Raw genomic sequence first — 19,026 nt, forward strand, 5'->3', positions numbered from 1 at the left:
CCAGGCCACGTTTGTGCAGCTGACGGAGGAGGGAGAGGCTTGAAGAAGTGGTAAGTGTTAGGGGAACCGAACTGGGCTCATTTATCTGGCCCCTCTCTAGGCACCACTTATCACCTCTTGTTGAGACAATGGAACAAGGTCCTGACGAGCAGTTCAGAGCTTTGCTGCGTGGCTGACAGAGGACCAGCTAGACCCTAAATGGGGTGGGGGAAATCAGAATGGATTTCATAGCATGGTTTTTGTTCCTTCAAGCCACTGGAAGGACCAGGCCTAGAGCAGCAAACCTGCCAAGAAGACTCCATCTCTGAACCTGTTAGTGGCTGGCATGGCTCATCAGAGCTCGCTCAAGTCATCCACCAGCCTCCTGCATCTCTGAAAAGCTGCTCATCAACTGTGTTTAAAAGGGAAAAGCGAGCAAGCGAGATACTAAATATTGATTCCCCTCTTGAGAGTCTCTGCCATTTACTCATTTAGAAAAGAAACATTCAATCTGTTTGGGGCAAGGGAAGGAAAAGAAGAAAAATATCTGTTCAGCTGAGAGCAGCCTTGGAACCTGTTCAAAATGTTTTCAGTGAAATTGACACTATCTTACCCCTTCATAGAGGGCAATTAACAAAACAAACACAGACAAAGCCTGGGAATTGTGACTACCGGATTTCCAAGTGGAATACAACGTAATAATGCCCAGTAATTGAAAGCCACTGGGCCTAAGAATAAGTAGAAAGGAATAGAAAAAGAGGGGACGTGTGTAGAGAGAATCACAGAAAATGTGATGAGCATGGCCAACAGTTGAACCTCCCGGTATTAATTTTCCTGGACAGAATGATGACGCTGTCCATGATTCTTCACCAGCACATTGTAATATGGAGGGTCTCTCTGCAGGACCATGGCCCTGACAATAATGGAGTCATACATGCGTCAGTGACCCAATCATCCTTCAGATGCGACTCCTCCACAAATGTCTGGCTGTGGCCGCTTGCGTTTGCGTCCCATTGTGTCCTGACACCCACACCCCTCTTTTTTGTTTTATACAAACGTACAGATAAATTCATCCTCAACAGAGATCATTTGCTCTTGACAACAGGGTGCTCAAGATGCATGGCTCACACTGTCTGCTTGAAAGCAGCATGTCAGCGCGATGTTAAACACAGGGGTTTGCACCTTTCACAATACTGCACTTACATTACAAGCTATATTTGCCCAGTCCCATTTTCTGTCTAAATCAGGCCTCGCAATGCTGAGCAGTGCAATGTCTAAATACTTGTACAAATCTGGGCCTAATTCCTTAATTGTTCCCCAGTCAAAGCCACATGCAGAAGAGAATGCTAAATCCCCTCCCCAAAGGCAGGTTAATAACACATCCCACCGGAGTCTCTTGGATCACACCCTTCAGCGAGTCCCATCCCAATTAACACTTTGCTGACATACCCTCCTCTGACAGGACTGGCGAACATCCTCGAGCTCCTCTTCCTTGTCTTCCAGCTCCTTCTGCTGCATCTGCTTCATCCGTTCTATTTCCAGTTCAAGCCGCATGTGGAGCTGAGGAGGCCCAAGACAAAGCTCTAGATCAGCCGGGGGAATTGTTACAAACTCTCCCAGCGCTTCCCCAGTTTACTGACCAGGAAGGAATTGCAGCACATTTCCTTTGAAGATTTAAGAAGGATGCCAGGTGCGCAGCCCAGGCAGCGCAAATGTGTAGGAGGGGCACAACTACCTATCACATCCTAAAATATATCTCAGATCCCAGACCTCACTGCCAGGGGGACTTCGCATGACAGAAACTGCCGGGAGCGCTACGTTTCCAAGCAGAAAGCTGATGAAGTTACCACCTGCATGCGTCAGCCTTTCACAGTGATGTGCTGCTATCACCTTGCGAGACTCAGCCATAACAATGCAAACCGCCTGTTACCCATCAATCGAATGGGTTTCTGAGCCTAGGGCTTGATAATGAAACAATGGAATCATATTAAAATAGTTAAACAAGGAGAAGAATCAATACACTGAACACTGAGTTTCTATAAGGTGAGAGGCTGCAGAAGACCCTATCAATCAATCTCAGGCTGGGGAGCGGATTCCTTGTTCTGCGCTTCTCAGGGTGGCTGGAGCCCACGGCACCGACCTTGGCCCTGCTGGATGGAATAGCGTCAGGAGGAGGCGATCTTACCTGTTCCAGCTGCTCGACAGCGTTTGCGTGGCGGCTCAGTTCTTTTTGCTGTTCAGCAGCACTGGACTCAAGCTCCCAAAGCTTCTTCCTTAGGGCAGCCACAGCACCCTCGTCCCCGGCCTCCGGGGAGCTGAGCTCCTGCACTCGGGTGGCCAGCACTGCAAGTCGCTGATTCAGATGAGACGTTTCCAGGTCCTTTTGCTGTGCGGGGGTGAGGGGGAGAGAAAGTTCACAGCTGTAGAGGGTCCGAGTAGGCCCGTTAGCCCCGTCAGCAGTGCAGCCATCTGCTTCCCCAGGAAAACCACCTCCTGGGGCTGGACTGAGAAACCACAACATGTTGCGGGTGTGTGGATAATTTCAATTAAAATGTGACAAAAGAGCTTTCACTGACATTTGGAAAATTTTCAACCTGGCTTGTTAGGAGCCTCTCGAAACTTCCCTTTTAGTGATACACAGCGAAGGAGGATACTGGGAAGGGAAGAGGCATTCTCTCTCTCATGCAGCATCTAAACAACCATAATGATAGCCGTTAACCTTACTTTGCAATCTGCTACAGATACCCTGGGGAGTCAACTCATGACAGTGGCCCCTGCAAGGGATGGGAGGTGGACTCTGAGCTTATCTGATGCAGCAGTCACTCAGTGAAAATAACTATCACTTCTTCAGACTGCTCCATTGGCCCTCAGGCATTGCAGGATCTACTTCTTGTTTTAAGACACCCTCCACGAACCCGCGCACCTAACTCGGACCAGCTTATCTGAGCAGTCCTTTTGTCTCTTTCTCTCTACTCCTCTCTAGCTCCCTCCGCCCACCCACCACTGACCTCTTCTCTTACTCCCACATGAGGTCACTGTTGGGGATCTGACAGCGCCTTCCTAGCAGCTCCTGCCATCTGGTGCTAACTTCTCTCCATTGCTGGCCCTGCATCTCATTTCGGCTCTCCATGAAAGCATGCCCTCTCTCCTTTGCCTAGTTCTCTTAATTCCCTTCTTCCTCTGCTGGTCTCTGTTCTCTAACTGTCATTGTGGTTCTCAGCCCTGTAAGGATTTTTGGGACACGAGGGGTATGAAAGTTTCTCTAACAAAATAAAGCTGTGTTGCATTATCACAAAGCTTTGATGGACCTGCCTCATTGATCAACTGGCATTCTGAAGACCTCATTTACTGCAAAATTTTCCCAGCAGCTATCGTCTCTCTGAGACTCCAGATTAAGAGCTACGTCGTATCAACAAACCCTATCAATACCCTGGACTAAAGCTAGAGATCTTTTTAGAGAGACCCCTGTGATGGATCTGCTAAGGAAAGGATTACAGCTGCCATCAGCCTCCTCCCCACTGCATGCCCCTTTCCTCCTGGCCGGGTAAGGGCAAAGATCCTGAACCAGGTGGCGGCCGGGCTCTGTTTGGAAGTGGCAACCGCATGGCAAGCCAGGAGCTGCAGAGAAGCTAGAGACAAAGAAGATATTCTCCAGGAACTGAATGCAGAGCGGCTTGTGGAACCGGCTGTGACTGAGACGTTTCAGCTGGGGGCAAGTCTGCGTGGGGCTTATGGGGAAGCAGCAGTGGCCGGGCAGGAAGCCAGGGCAGAGGCGCCCCAGTGAGTCTGTCCTGGGAAAGTGCAAGCTGCTATTTGCTTGAATAGACTGGCGAGGGTCCCCAGGCAGTCGTGCTGAAGAGCTTTGAAGAGCCATCAGTTGGATGGCCCCCGGGACCCAAACAGGAAATACTATCACTCCCTTTGAACTTTGTCACACCTCTTACCTAAGGTATCTGCAACCTTCCCCTTCCCTGTCAGCCCTAGCAAAATACCCTTCCCCTAGCCATGTGCCTGAGTGGTTATTGGGACCCACCAAGGCTAGCATCTACAAGGTCTAGCTGCTGAAGCACCTACAGGGCGTGCCTCCAAGTCAGGGTACACCTGGCACCCTAGGGGTTTGGGGTGCTCCATTACTGAGCAGCACCAATATTTACACCCCAAGGGCAACTTCAGTTTGAAAATATCCTTCTTCTACTTCTCTCTTTTCACCAACAGGGGCTGATTTAACAGTCGGTTGCTCCCATTCTACGCAGTCTTCAAACTCGGAGTTACGCCAGCATAAAACTGGAACAGTGATGTGCTGATTCGGGTCCCGAGATCATTCCCACAATGCCTTGGGGCCCCAGTCCTGCCGCTTGTTACAGACAGACTTATGGACAGACCCCAAAACCTGGACAGAGCTCTATTTACTTCAGTGGGTTTCTGTGTAGCAGTTGGGTTCCTTGTCTGTCAGAGGAGCCTGATATGGGAGAGCCCTATGCACCCTGCTATGTGCTAGAAGAAATCGCAGAATAAAGACGTCTCTAGCAGAGTGATTGGTGTCTAACTATCATGACTGTAATTACAATTATAAGAGCTTTGCTGGAAGATGCCAGTTCTGCGGAGCAGCCATACAAGCAAGGGCAAAGTGGGATATTTTCCTCTTACCTCTAACCTCTGCTGAAGTTTACCCAGCTCCCATCTGATGGTGGTGTTCTCCTGGGTCACTTTGTCACGAAGGCTCTTTTCAAACGCTGACTCTCCCAAGGCCTGGGCAAGCTGCATGTCAAACCTGCCACGTGTGACACATCCGCATTACTGCTCTACGGACAACAGCCCGGACAGGAACATGACTACCAGGGAGCATTAGCAGGGGAACAGCTCCAAAGGAGAGGGCAAGACAGTGGCAATTAGCATCCACTTGGCCTTGGCCTTGCCAAGTGCTTCCGAGGTGAACTCAACTCATCAGGGGCCACATACTAGATCTAGAATCTGCAGAGTGCTGCAATCGTTTGGTGAACGGTTAATTACTCCATTTAAGTGGTGGCCTCATGAAATTGAAGGCTCCTGAACAGCAGCTCTGCACATTTCGCCCTTTGCACACACACACCTAAAGCCGCACTCAGCAAAGAGCAGAACATTAACAAGAGCGTTAAGTGGCCATTACTAACGTGAAATACTTGAAAACACTCAGACCGGCAGAGTAAGCCTGTGCCGGGAGCCTGCCCTGAACACACACAACATTGCCGGCAGTTCAGAGGTCAGCCTCTTGCGCTGACCCTAGGACTCCGCACTGCCCTCTCCGTGCTACGAACCTTGAGCTTTCAGAGCACTAATTAGGTGATTAAACTTGCTTGACTTGTTAGTAGATATGGGTCTGACCCAAACCCCTCAGATCTAAACTCAGGATCTGAGGTCCATGGAGATAGTAAAATGAAGGATATTGGCAATGAAATGTTTTGAAAAGAACACAGAGGGAGCCGATAATTCTCTTTTTCTCTGTGCTGTGATGCAGAAGACTCAGTCTTGGTCTCTCACTTCCTTGGGAGGAGGCAGCGCCCCACATCCTTCACAAACACCTCTTTGGCCAAGCAATAAGTAGCAGCACTAAAGCGTTTTGCACCCATTTCTTGGCTAGAAAACGGTGGCAGTGGTGCAGGAGTTGGAACATGGGCTCCAGGGCTTCCTTCATCCCACTCAAGGACATACAGGATTTTGCTCCCAGCATGGGGGACTTACACTGTCAGGGGCAAACCCAGGGATCATCACTAATGGTAGATCTTTAATACGTGCAGATCTCCAGGTCCTCGCCACTGCCTCTGAAATGCAAATTCTATTTGCTGCATCTCAAGAAGTAGTCACCACCTTTGAGGAAAGGGGGTGCCCATCCTGCCTCACCTTCTCCATGTCCTTTAAAATGCAGAACTCTCAGATTTTCCTTACAGAACAATGTTTATAATAGAAATGTGTTATAGTTACACGGCAACAGAACATATTGCCTGGCACAATATCCAACATTCAAAGCAGGGGAAAATAAACAGCCCCACCAGGAATGTCAGCCTCCAAAAGAAAAAACAGTGTTTGAGGCCTACTTTAGGATTCACAATTCGCTTGCTACATGCTATAGGGTGGTTGCCTGGTGCCCTTTAATGGAGATAGTATTTAAACTCTGGGTACCAGAGGAATCACAGCAGCAGCCCCATGGGGGTTCCCTTCAGAAGATGTTCCTGATTTCGTGTGACTAGCAGCCTTTGGCTATAAACAAACTTACATGTTGTCGTCTCATTAGTATTCTTCTCAGAAAAGACAATGACTGCCTCACTGGGTCAACAGCTGTCATATTTTCAGAGATCAAAGTAACTCTTGCTTGGAAGGCTTTTTGTATGAGGGCGTCTTGCTGTCCATTACCCACTTCTTAGGCTCCATCCCCATTTTTAGTGGCTGGATGGCTGGTCTTGCTTCTGCTTAACACTGATTGCTCTAGGAGCTGACCCAGTATATAGATCAGAGAGCTGGGGTCCCCAAGAAGGGACAAGTGGTAGGTTGTTGAAATGTTCTGATCTCCTCAGGTTGTTGGCTAGCGCTGAGGTTGCTGGGAAGGTCTTGATCTCAGGATCTGGCACAAAGCTCCCCCTCCCACACACACACACACACTTTCTTATTGCTTCAATGGAGAAAACCATTGCACCCTGAGAAATGGGGTCTCCTGTTCCCTCTAGCGGCAGGCTGGGCACACCCTGTCTGGCTGCTGAGACGGAAGGGTCTGGATTCTGTGTGTGCTCGCAGCACAGGGCTGGTGAAGCAGACATGAGTCCCCAGATGAAGGGCTAATCTTTCCAACAGCAAACACAGTCAGAGAAGTTTAAAACAATGGTACAACGTAGGGCTTCTTCCAGGCTGGTGCAGCACTGGAAAAGGAAATGTGGGACAACTGTCAGACAGGGAAGTGATGGTTCCAAAGGCCATGAACACAATACATTTCTAACCCTGCAGAATCACTTGGGAAGAAGCTTTTGGGGGAACCTCCGGGCATTGTGGAGCTCAAGGGGATAACGTATCTCTAGGCCAGCTCTAAAGCCAGAGCTGCCTCTGATGGCAGACCCCAAAGCTAGGTCCCCACAATCTTACTTTTTCTGTTTCTTCTCCAGTTCATGATTGCGGCTCTGCAGACTTTCCATCAGGACCCGTGTGTCCTCCAGATCACAGGTCAAGTGTTTGCACTTCCTCTTCATCTGCTGTGCCACCTTCTTGGCACCCTCATAGGTGCTTTGCACCTCACCGAGCTGCAGGGCAAACAGCAATGAGAAATATCAAGCTGAAATTTCTGCTCAGTGATAACCAGGGGGTGAAATTCACCATTTAGGGGATTCCCAACCTGCAACCTGCCTAAGGCCTCAGTCCATCTGAGAGCGAGAGAAGCCTGAACCAAACACCCCAGTCCAAAAGCACCCAGGCTTTGGGGCAAGGCTGGATCCCTGCTCTGAACTTTGCAACCAGCTCACCAACCTCTACGATGGGCTGAACCTGAACCCCAGAACAAAACACCCTCTAGATTTGGTGAGAAATTCAGAGCTGAAGCTGAACTTTGCAGCTCAGACCTACTTTTCCTGGCAAAGCTCTCCCAGGCTGAAATACATCCTGTGCAGACACCAGCATAAGGGCCACCTAGGTGCCACTTAAATCCAACAAGGCCAAGTCACCACCTCCCTGGGGGCTGAAGCGGGACTTATGGGGTGCTAGGCCTTGTGCTAGGGCTCTATCTAGGGACGCATTTCGCCGTCGGAGGTCCCTTTTCCAGCAGCAGTGATTCAGAATGATTTAACCCTTGCTACTCTGTGTCTCTGGGGGTGAGTTCAGGATGGCATAAATGCCAGTTTGGACCCACAAAACAACCTGTCATTTTTTAAAACCGGGGCCACATTTTCCCAACACAACTGGCACTCACTGGGAATTTAAGGCTGCGATATTTAAGACCATTGGCTCTCATCTTTGATGTGAAAGGGAGCCTTTTAACTTACTAAAGTGGAAAAACGTTTCTGCTAAGGATCCGCATTGGGCTCGGGAAGAAGAGAAACCCAGAGCGCTCACGAATGAAGAAGTGGAGTCATTAAAGAATAACTTTAAATAAGCAAAATGTTGAGTTAATGAAGCCTGTAATTCTGAACTAAGTATCTGAAAGCAAATGGGCTGTTTTCTTTCACCCTCGCTCCTTAGAATTAGTTGCAATATTATAACTTTGTAATGTACCGTGAAGGTATTTATTTCTTTATTTTGCTCCTAATGCCGAGTGAACTGATTTTCTAAGCTGCTGTAAAGAGAGACCCACACTCTCAAAATGCCTCTGTGGCATTGGGAGCTCTTCCTAGAGCTATCATCTGCCCGTGAGGCCTATGGCAACGAATACGCCTTGATCAAACATTGGAGAGGTGTGGACTTGGTTTTTAATGTAGTCTAGCACATCAAATGTCATTCCAGTTACTAAGAAGATGTGGAGATGAAATGTATCAGCTCCTTGATGCAGCTCAAGACATGCGGCGGCTTGGTCATGGCTCAGGGCTGCATGAAGGAGAGGACTCTAGTTCCATTGCCCCAGGATGTTGCTATGTTCAGGTTTCAATTCTTTGCTTTACTTTCTTGACCAGCACAAACCAAAACGTACAAAAGTGGACAGTGATTTTGGTTGTCTCCATTTTTGGGTGCTTCACTTGAGACACGGTCCAGGCTGTCTCCCACCCCCCAGGGCCTTCTCAGTGCTTCAAGACAAGCACCCACAAAATGGGGCAAGCACCCACAAAACAACCTGTCATTTTTTAAAACTGGGGCCACATTTTCTCAACACAACTGGAACTCACTGGGAATTTAAGGCCCTGCAGGTGTGTACATGTATCTTTTTATGCATATTTGCACATTTGACCCATGCTGAATTCTGATGTATTCTTTTGTAAATGCAATTTTACAAAATGGCTTTGTTTTTTTCTCAGATTAACAAAGACTTGGTGATTTTTCTCGGGTGGCAAGAGTGTGACTGGGGAGATGTTATTATTACACATCTAAGAGCACAATCCTACAAACCCTTACTGACAGAAGAAATCCTTGCTCAAGCAACTAGCCCCATGGAGTTAGATAGGCACAGAGGCGGCCCCAAAGCTCTGCAAACAAATTCTAGAGGCTGTGTCAACCCCCATCACTAGTGGCAATGGTTTTACCATGACAACAGATTTCTTCCAGCTCAGGACATTCAGGATGTGAACTTTCTCTCTCCCCTACCCCACCCGAGCAGCTCCCCACTCACGTACCCAACGGAACAGGAACAGCGCTGACCTCTCAGCACTTACCTTTCGCTCCAGCTCTTCCCTACAGTTCAGTTCAGACTCCAGCCTCTCTTCAAGCTGTGCAAGGCGTTTTCGGAGAAACGTGATTTCTGTCTGAGCACAGTCAAATCGCATCTGCCACTCCTCGCCTGTAAGCAGAAAGCGGGCCCAGGTAGCAGCCTGGAACCAGGCAGCAAGCACTCTAAGAAAGCGAATTCCCTTTTGACCTGAGTGAAGGGTTGTATTCAACAAGTCAGCTAGCCACATGCACCACCTCCAAGACAGTCTGAGAACGCTGGCACGATGCAGGTGCACTGCGCAGTGCTGACCCTTCACGGACAGAAACACATCTCTCTCCTGGAGTTCATGTGGATCGCGAAACTCTCCGGGGATGCGACTCTGCAGTTAAACACCTGCAGCTGGCCTGTGTCAGCTGACTCAGGCTTGGGCTACAAGGCTGTACCACTGCGGTGTAGACATTCGGGCTCAGGTTGGAGCTCTGGCTCTGGGGCCCTTCCCCATCGCAGGATCCCAAAGCCAGGGTCCAGCCTGAGCCCCCACCTCTACACCACAATTGTACAGCCCTGCGAGCCCCAGTCAGCAGACACAGGCCAGCTGCGGGTGTTTATTGCGGTGTAGGTGTACCCTAGGGAGCTACGCCTTTCCCATCCAGTAAACTCAATTGTGGGCCACATCACAAGGGATGCGACTGTCTGTAAAACCCTCTGGTTTAAATATTCCTGACACTTCTGGAGCGTGGAGTCTCCCGGGCAGCAAAGAGAAGCACCAACGGCTACTTGGGCCGACACACTCGGTCTCCATCCTCGCTCGTCCTACACTCTGAAGCCGTAGCAGCAGTGATGGAGAAAGGAGATGTCACTCCCGAGCTATGTCAGATCGGGCAATCTAGAGTGACAGATGGCGGCAAATATGCCGCTGGGTTAAAGGTGGTTGGTGGCAAAGTTCTAGGACGGGAATAGCACTGGGGGTGTCCTGAAACTCCCAACAACCAGACAGATGCAAATGGGGCAAAACTGACAGGACACTGGGGGCCCCATTCAGACCCGGGTTACAGAGGTGCCATCCCCCTGAACACAACAGGGCTGCCGCCATTCACACCCGGTCTGAGTTTGTCTCTGAAGCACATCACTGTTCTGGACGGTTCGTGCTCCCTACCTCCAGCCGCGCCATTTATCCCAATTTCACGCAACTGAATTTGCTGCTGAGCTTCTTCCAGCTGCTTGTCCACGGACTCCAATTTCTTCTGCACTTGGTCGTATTTACTCTGAAAGGAAGAAGTGGGTCAGCTCCTACCAGCTGCAAGCAAACTGCACAGACCAAATGGAACCAAAACGGTCTTCCCCAGCGCAGCCACACTTCCAGGTGTGATCCTGGCAGGAAAGGTCCCACTAGTGCCCGCTTGTTCACTGTCTCTGGCTTAATCAGAAATAAGAGAGTCCAGCCCTGGCAGCTGGACTCACACTGTCAACAGTGAGTGAAACTAAGTATGAAACTGAAATAAATAATAATGATCACATATGCACTCATCCCTAGTGCCTTTCCTCCAGGATTTCCAAGTGTTTCACAGACAAGGGCAAGTGCTGTCTTCGTGTTACAGGTGGGGAGCATGGGCCACACAGAGGAGAAGTGACTTGACCAAGGTCCCAGTGAGTTAGTGGCAGAGATGCATACAAAACTCAGGTCTCTTTCCTCTCAGGCTGGGCTCACACTAGGCCACTCACCTCTTGACTGGCAGCTGCCTAAAGAAGTGAAGGTTCCCAATGTTTCTCACAAGTCTCGGTACGCAATGCCCTGATAACCAGTCCCTAGAGTGCACTTCCCCATCAGCGCAGACTTGAGCCCCATGGCTGGGCACTCTCTACACAGTCACAGTGCTACTGGTCCAAGTGAAAGGGGGCCGCGCTGCTCCGTGCCGGAGGTGCATGCTGGGCTGCCCTCAGCCAGGAGCTGCTCTGTTGGGGAGAGCACAAACATGCCACCTGGGCCATGGCCAAGCTCTTCATGCCTGACACTCACCTGCAGTTCTTTTATCTCTCGTGACCCCCGGAGCCGCTCAGCCCGTTCACCTTCTAGGACCTGGCAGGCCGCTTCGCCTTTGAACCGCTCGTCGGAGAGTTCGGTCGTCAAGTCTAAGATCTGGGGGAGCGTAACACAAAGTGAAGTCTGAGCTGGCCAAGCACATCAGCGCTCTTCTAGGGGAAGCCGACAGAGGAGCCTTGATTGGAACAAGAGTCGCTTTGGTCCCTCTCTGCCTATGCACGGAGCCCGGGCTGAGCTGGCGCTATCTGGGTAGCTGACCATGCTCAGTGTCTGAGGCTGACAAGCTACTGACATGTACTAGCAGCTGATTTGGTTTCTGAAGCTGCCCCACTTGTTCTCTGCAGACAGGATCAATGCACAGTATTGACTGACACTCATTCTCCTCCCGGAAACATGCTTGTTACCTGCTCTGGAAGCCTGGCTAGAACCTAAGGCTGCCTTGTGCTGACAAGCTGGAAAGTGCAGTAGCTGGAATTGTCTGAGTGCAGAAGCTCCCGGCGGTAATATTCGTTTGTTTGCTGTACCACCTGCTGCCTCTTTTATTTGCTCATGCTCAGAACTCTGCTGACTGCACTAGGTTATTTTTTCACCTTCTCTTGTCCTGAAAGACTCAGTAAGAGTTCAGTCTATCCTCCCACACCCCCATACAAACCCACTGGGTCTAGGCCAGTTAATCCAACCTGTACTTTAGCGCCTTGGTCTCATGTTCTTAGCTCCCTTCCAGTCCCCCAGTTAGCTGTACTGCAGACTGAGTTATATACATACAATGATTATTACAGGCGGGGCTGGGAACGCCACGTATTACTGTTGCCAGACACTTCCCTTCACAAGACCCTGTTTTCAGTTGCTTATAACTTTGCCAAACTACAACTGTTTGAGCTGAAATTTTTTATGCCATGTATCTGTCTCACGCTGAATTTTACTGGAATTTTTCAGCCAAAACAGTTCAGCCATTTCCAAGAACAAAGCTGGGGAAAATATGTTTTGCCCACATTAAAAAAAAAATCTGGTGCCCTTCTCTTTGAGAGCTCTGGCATCCCCATACTTTGGAGCAGTGATGTGAAATTTGGCAGGTGGGTGGATCTTGTATCCGGGAGGTGCCTTTGGCTATTCCTGTGGGAAAAGTAGGGAAGGGACGAGGGGAGACAGATCTGACAAGGATCTGGGTGTGGAGGGAGAACTGGGACTAGGACTGGCGAGGAGAGAAGAATGGGACTGGGATGACCATCCAGGGATGCGAAAGAGATGGAACAGGACAGGTTGGAGGGGATGGGGCAGAAGGGTCAAACTTGGAAGTGAGTAGAAGAGTCTGTGCCCACTAGAGCACACTCCCTTTCACAGCCTGAATCCGAGATCCCTGAGTCTCACCATTCCTCTGCCATCAGCAATTATCTGTGAAACCCAATGGCAAAATGTCCCATCCCCTCTAGTGCTGGTCCACATAGAGGATGACAACTTACTACTGCTAATGCTTACTCTGTTAGTTCAAATGGCAGAGGTCTGTATGGAGGAGCTGATGGTTCCAACCCAGCTGATGATCCACATAGGTGCCAATATGATGCCACCTGATGGAATTTTTATTTTTTCAGTTTGTTTTTTAAACCTAGAAAATTGCAACCTTAATAATGTTCTTTTAATGTAGGCTTATGCGTGCAACTAGTTATTTATATTACAGTAACCCCTAAAATGTGCACGGCCCTACGCAGACAGAAAAAGAACGTACCGATTGCAAAAACAAAAAAAAAGCAGGTGCAAGGGATATGGCATACAAGCAATGTGATTGGTTTAATGACTGGCACATGGCCCATTAGTTCCACATCTTTTGTGCGTGTGTGTGTGTGTGTGTATAGGCCCACCATTCCCATAAGCCATTAATGACTAAATCAACACAGGTGGATGGTTGTGATCAACAATCCAATTCAGCACCCAGGGGAAGGGAGGAAGGGAAGGAGCTGTCGATACAAGATTTCCCCCCAGGAAATGCACTTGGCTGCTCTTCCCCAGGGATTGTAGAGAAGAGGGGAAAGCCTTGGCCGAGGTTCAGGTCGGAGCCTCCTCTGCTTTGCTCCTTGTGGCTGTGTTTCACACCCTTTGCACAGGTGTAGGTGCCAGGCACTGGAGGAAAAGGCCCTGCTTCTACCGAACAAGTTGCCATAAATTGGGCATCTCCTCTCTACTTCATTCAAACGCCACTTTGGAGTAATTAATTCATTAACATGATCATTACACTGGTGGGAGCCTGGGGACTCCAAATGAAACCTTCAGCCTGTTCCTAGGGGATCTGTGCAAATAACGACAGAAAAACATCTCTGCCGAGAGAGCGAAATCATTCTTTGCTGCTCACATGAAAACATCGTCATCCCCGAAGTGAACACTCATTATTTGCCTGATCAATTTACTGACACATCCTCAGCCGCTGAGCATGTGCAATACGTGTTACGTGCGTGCCCATGTGCACACGCTCCGTGACCTCAATCCCGAGCCCCAATGAAACCCTGGCTCCACGGAAGTCAATAGTCAAACTCTAACTGACTTCCGTGGAGCCAGGGTTTCTCCCGGACCTCGCTCCTCGGCTGGAGGAGAGCCATTAGCTGACTCTTATGTAACCCCTCTCCCCTGCAAAGGGTCATGCCGGGAATTCTGCCAGGAAGACGAGGACAGGCTGGAGGACACTTTGCGCTGGTTATCCCCCAGCTGGCCTTTGGGGCCACAGCCAGATAGGCCTCATATAGAGCAGTTCTGGGGCTGAACCAGCTCCAACCGCAAACGACACCCTCCCTTCCGCCCCTGGAGCTGTGCCCAGTGAATACTCAGGACAGCTGAGGGCTGAGGCTACACATGGTCATGAGTTACACACTGGAAAGTAACTAGCTGTTGGAGCAAAATATTTTCATGCAATTTGCCCATTGCGGAAACCATCTGACATCGACTGGGTGCTGCGATTATGGTTGATCAGGTTTCCGCACTGCTCTCACTGCTCAGGCTGACCAGGGTTAAATTCCAGTTGAAATAATCAGCATGTGGCTACAGGAATAAGAAATTAACTGAGAGTGTGATTTCCCCTTTCTGCAATGTCTGTCTGACCAGGATCTAGCCCTGCAATCAGACCTGGCTGGCTGGTTCCCCTGGAGGCAGCTGGAAGGCTCCAGAAGTAGAAGTTCCAAACAGATCATTGACTCTTACAAACTGTCCAGAAAATCAGAAAAGATGGAAACATGCAGGTTTACAACGATTTTCCTTTCCCTATTTGACAGCCTCCCGGACAGCCTTTTAAGACTTTACAGCTTGCAGGAGGGCTGTACAAGCGGCTCCAGCAGTGGAACAAGCGTAGCTTCGGGAAGTGAATTCAATCTGGGACAACGCAGGATCTATAGATAGGCGGCTCAGAGACCTGGCGAGTAGCAAGGGCCAGGTGGTTATTCATCTCACATACTCCCAATGTGGAGCCAAGTCTGGGATCAGAGTGCAGACTCCTACATTCTGCCCAAGCCAAGCCCTATTTTGTCCTCAGTACATCTCCCAGCCCCTTCTTTCTGAAGCAGAATAACTCCGCCCCCAGCTGCTGTCTCCAGAATCCTGATATCTGCTCCAATGCTTCCGCCTTTTTAACATCCCCAGCTCCCAACGGGGTCACACTCTGTGCCCACAGATTGATGGGCTATTTTACTGCTTGCCTCCTCCTCTCCTTGTTAGCATTTGTTCCATTAAACTAAGCTACTTCTGGTATCTGCAGACATAGGCGCTGGAACTGGGGGGGCTGCTGCAGCCCCTGCCTTGAAGTGGTTTCCTTCATATCCAGGGTTTACAGTTTGGTTCAATGGCTCTCAGCACCCCCACTACACAATCTGTTCCAGCTCTGCTGTCCGCAGAGGTTGCTGAGACTGCAGTCTGGAGAGTGAGATGAGAACGTGTTACATTTGTGTACAATTTCTAGTCTGATCAGAGTCCTTGTCAGGAGGCTGGATTCCATCCGTGAGGCCATTTCTCGGCACCCGAATACCCCGTGTCTTTGGTGAGCTGTGACCACAGGGGACTGCTGCCACTTCCTCACTACCCTTCACTTTGGTTGCGTAGCTGTTACCCTGCCCCTTGCAGCCAGTCAATGAGGTTGTAAACCAGTGGGGCATCTGTGTGGGGGGAGCAGGGGGAGACAAAGGGGCCGGAGCCAGAGATGTGTGAGCACTAGAGCAGACACGAGAGGAAATGCGCACAGAGCATTCAATGCTGAGAAGTAGATTTGTGATGGCATTTATTAAAGGGGCATCAAAGTGGCCCATGATGAAGCTGTTTTTGAGACACTGGCCCTATGAGGTGGATGATACAGGAGAACTCTGTTAACACTGGTCATGCTCATTGTGTCGGCCCCTGGGGCTCCAGCAGCACACGGCCCATCCCTCTTACATGAACTGGTTACCTGCCAGTTCCTCTAATCTCATGGTCTGTCATCTGGCATCAGTACCAGAACCTCAAAATAACAGGGAGCCTTTAAGATTGCTCAGCAGGCAAGATAATGGCAGGCAGCGTACAACGATTGTCCCATCTGCTAGGGGAGAAAACACCCATCCCCACTCAGATCTCCTAATAGAGAACAGCAAAAGCTGCCGGCTTCCCAAATGACCCATTTCATGCACCTGACCTGATAAAATTAATCAGTGGGTAATTTTCTTGGTAGATTAAACATAAAATCAACTCTTCAAGGATTGTTAACCCATGTTCAAAAATGACAACGTGAGGGTTTTCAGAACCCAGCTCTCCCGACTCCCGGTCGGGCTGGAGAGGAGTACAGGAGAGAGGAGCTGGATGTGGACAGACATCACAGTATTCTCTCTAAACGATCTGCAAGGTACTGACAGGGAGACAACTGGCACGAGCCCAGACGTGTTTAATACACCAGCAGGTTTTAGACTCGTCTAACTCCTCACAGAGCCAGTACAATTCATCTTCAATCTTTTGGGACACACCTTAATTTTTAATTGTGATCTAATAAAACCGTATAGGAAAGAGGCACAAAGAGTTAATTTGTCAGGATTTACCTTGCTTTCCAACAGTTCTGTGTTCTGCCGAAGTTCACTACGTGACTGCTCTGATTTTTCGAGCTTTCTTCTTAGTGCTGCAAGCTCCTCCTAAATACAATTGCCAAACACAAACTTAGAGTTCTAGCCTCCTTTATTCATTTATAAATCTAGCTTTTCTGTTAAAAATAAGTGGGAGAGACATAATTACCTTATTAAGAAAATTTACTGGGCAAGTTTAAGGGCTGATCGCTGTTAATTGCTTGGAATGTGGTTTCTGACACTAATTTAAATGGAGGGAACATCAGCTTTGGTGTATGCACAGCACACATTTAATTAGAAAGAAGCAAACCACAGACGCTTTGGATGAGCATCCAAGTGCCTGAATGCTGCTTATCTAATAAATATGCTTGAAACCCCGGCCAGCTATCAGGCAAGAACAGCTGCAAACACACACACACACACACTTGTGAGATTCCAGCATTTCCTCTTGTCAGGCAGTTTAACAATATTGCAAGAAGAGCTTTGCCTTGCAGTGTCTTGACCGTTTGATGTCCGATGTTGAACAGAACCAGAGTGTGCAGAGACATGGTTAAATGCAGACACTAAAGGGCAGCAGGGCCTTTAGGAACCGCCAACAAGTTTTGAGGGATAAGCAAAGGCTTGGGTCAGTTTTCATTTTATCTGACCCAGCTCACACATCCCTAGTTCAAACCTATTAAGGGAGGAGACGGAACAGCCAAAGCCAAGGCAGATATGCTGAGGGCTTAGCACAAGCCACAAACTGTGAGAAAGATTGAAAGCTGGTTTTACCGGGGCAGTGAGTACCAGTTGAAATAGACTCACTGGGCCAAATGGAGCTATGGTTAGAGCAGGCATCACTCCACGGACATCAGAGAGCTGAGCCTGGTCTGTCAGGGGCGAATGTGGCCTGCTAGCCCTGTTCAGCACTGCAGAGCCCAGTGTTTGGCAGCCAGAAATCAGCTGCTGTATGTAGTCCCTCCATGGCCTAGGTGGTCTGCTTCTGGTGGTCCAGAAGGACAATATTTCAGTGGCTCCTTAGGAGCGTTTGGAGTTGGAAAGAGCATTGGGGGTGGGGGTGGGGTCCCAGGAAAATACATTTTCATGGTATGGAGTCTGGGCTCCATGTTAGATTGTTTAGGGCCCCTGGAAAAGGACCTCCATGAATGTGGCGCATGGAAAAGTCCCCCCTTTAACTGCCCCTTCTCCAGGCAAGGTGAGGACTGCTTCCCACTTCTCCATTCAGATATGAGAGAGAGGGGCCTGGACCCTCTCACGTCCCAGTGATGGGGCCATGTCTAAACCAAAGCTAGAAGGGGCCTCTTGTCCAGAACCAGGACTGGGTCCAGTGCTTGTATTTGCACCCAAAAAGCTGGCCTTGCCTTTGTAATGGGCTTGAATTTAATTTCACAGACCAACTTGTCGCCTGTGTGTTTTGTTTTATTCTAAGGAGAGGGTCAGATTCCCACTTTCCCCATGTGTCCCTGAAAAGCCTTATTCTTATTTCTGTACCTCCGCTTCTCGGACAAGCTGAAAACATACTACCCGGCTCACACGGTGCAGGACTGGAAACAGGATTTAAAACTTGGGTATGACCAACAAAATGTGTCTTTCTTCTGGCAGTAAAACCTACTTCCTGTCTGGCTAGCATGCTGAGCATCCCACTCAGTGTCTTTGCTCTACTGTTACATACGTCTTTGACTCGGAGCTGGTCTTCCACTATGTTCACACTAAGCAATGGCCGAACACAGCTCATCAGCTGCCACCATGGCCAGTCCTTCACCACGTGGAACACCGCCAGATTCTTCTGGATGCACCGAATGGCTAAGCGCTGAATCTGAAATTAGAGCATCAAAAACAATGTCACTCGTCCAGCAATGACATCAGCCTCACTACATGATAGCGAGAGATGAGCAAGAGCTCCGGATGAGTGCTAAAACGGAGCGCTTCACCAGAATCGAAACAGGGCATGGCAATGTGCTGCTTCCAGCAGAGACAAGGCCGAAGAGCTTGGTATTAAAGAAGATATGAAAGATGTTACCAACTAATATCAAAATGTGGCTTTGGGAACGAATTGTTCATTTCCCAAGCTGCACAGAACTGCATTGCTTGACTTCAGAAAGTCAATACACATGGCCCTGAGCTGTGGTTTGACTGGCCCTTGCCTACCTGCTTGGTTACGTTCCATGCGGCTTTGCAAGATTTAGCTTGAAAATTAGAAGGTGCAAATTAAAAATGAATCCTGCAAACTTTTTAAATACAGTGAGCTGTGTGTCTGTGTGTGCAAGCGTTTCGGGATGTTACACAAGACCCAGGAATTCTGAAATATCGGGGCCAGCACGGGATACCCTACTCGCGCTAAGCAGTTGCCCTGGGGCTGCTCACGGTGCTATTCAACAGGAGTACAGGGGTCCTAGTATGGCCCATGATTAATGGGCAGACGTTTGTTCCATCTCCTATTCAATAAGATCATGTCAAGCTTTTCCAGACGTATTGACAATGTCCTGCCTGGGGAAATGAGGCCTCTCTCCTGCCTAGGGTGACCTTAGGGCAACAGGAGAGAATACAGGAACGCCCAGCCCATTCGTGCAGCAGCAGAGCCACGGGTCACCTCCGGCCCAGCTGGGTTCTCCCAAAGACGTGGGCGACCCCTGTCGCATTGC

The 19,026-nt window shown here is 49.3% G+C and overlaps 1 protein-coding gene across 3 annotated transcripts in view; it reads right to left on the reverse strand.

Annotated features, from left to right (window-relative positions):
- MYO18B (myosin XVIIIB) overlaps positions 1–19,026 on the reverse strand; it is a 188,217-nt gene that overhangs the window by 83,577 nt on the left and 85,614 nt on the right. For all 3 annotated transcript variants that reach the window (XM_034790788.1, XM_034790789.1, XM_034790790.1), the window contains exons 22-30: positions 18,057–18,200; positions 16,364–16,453; positions 11,307–11,426; positions 10,446–10,554; positions 9,294–9,418; positions 7,087–7,241; positions 4,627–4,750; positions 2,165–2,365; positions 1,429–1,539 (exon numbers count right to left, since the gene is read on the reverse strand). In XM_034790788.1, the coding sequence (XP_034646679.1) occupies positions 1,429–1,539; positions 2,165–2,365; positions 4,627–4,750; positions 7,087–7,241; positions 9,294–9,418; positions 10,446–10,554; positions 11,307–11,426; positions 16,364–16,453; positions 18,057–18,200 (1,179 nt within the window). The remainder of the gene's footprint in view (positions 1–1,428; positions 1,540–2,164; positions 2,366–4,626; positions 4,751–7,086; positions 7,242–9,293; positions 9,419–10,445; positions 10,555–11,306; positions 11,427–16,363; positions 16,454–18,056; positions 18,201–19,026) is intronic.

Source organism: Trachemys scripta, chromosome 15 (genome assembly GCF_013100865.1).
Source record: "Trachemys scripta elegans isolate TJP31775 chromosome 15, CAS_Tse_1.0, whole genome shotgun sequence".
NCBI lineage: Eukaryota > Metazoa > Chordata > Testudines > Emydidae > Trachemys > Trachemys scripta.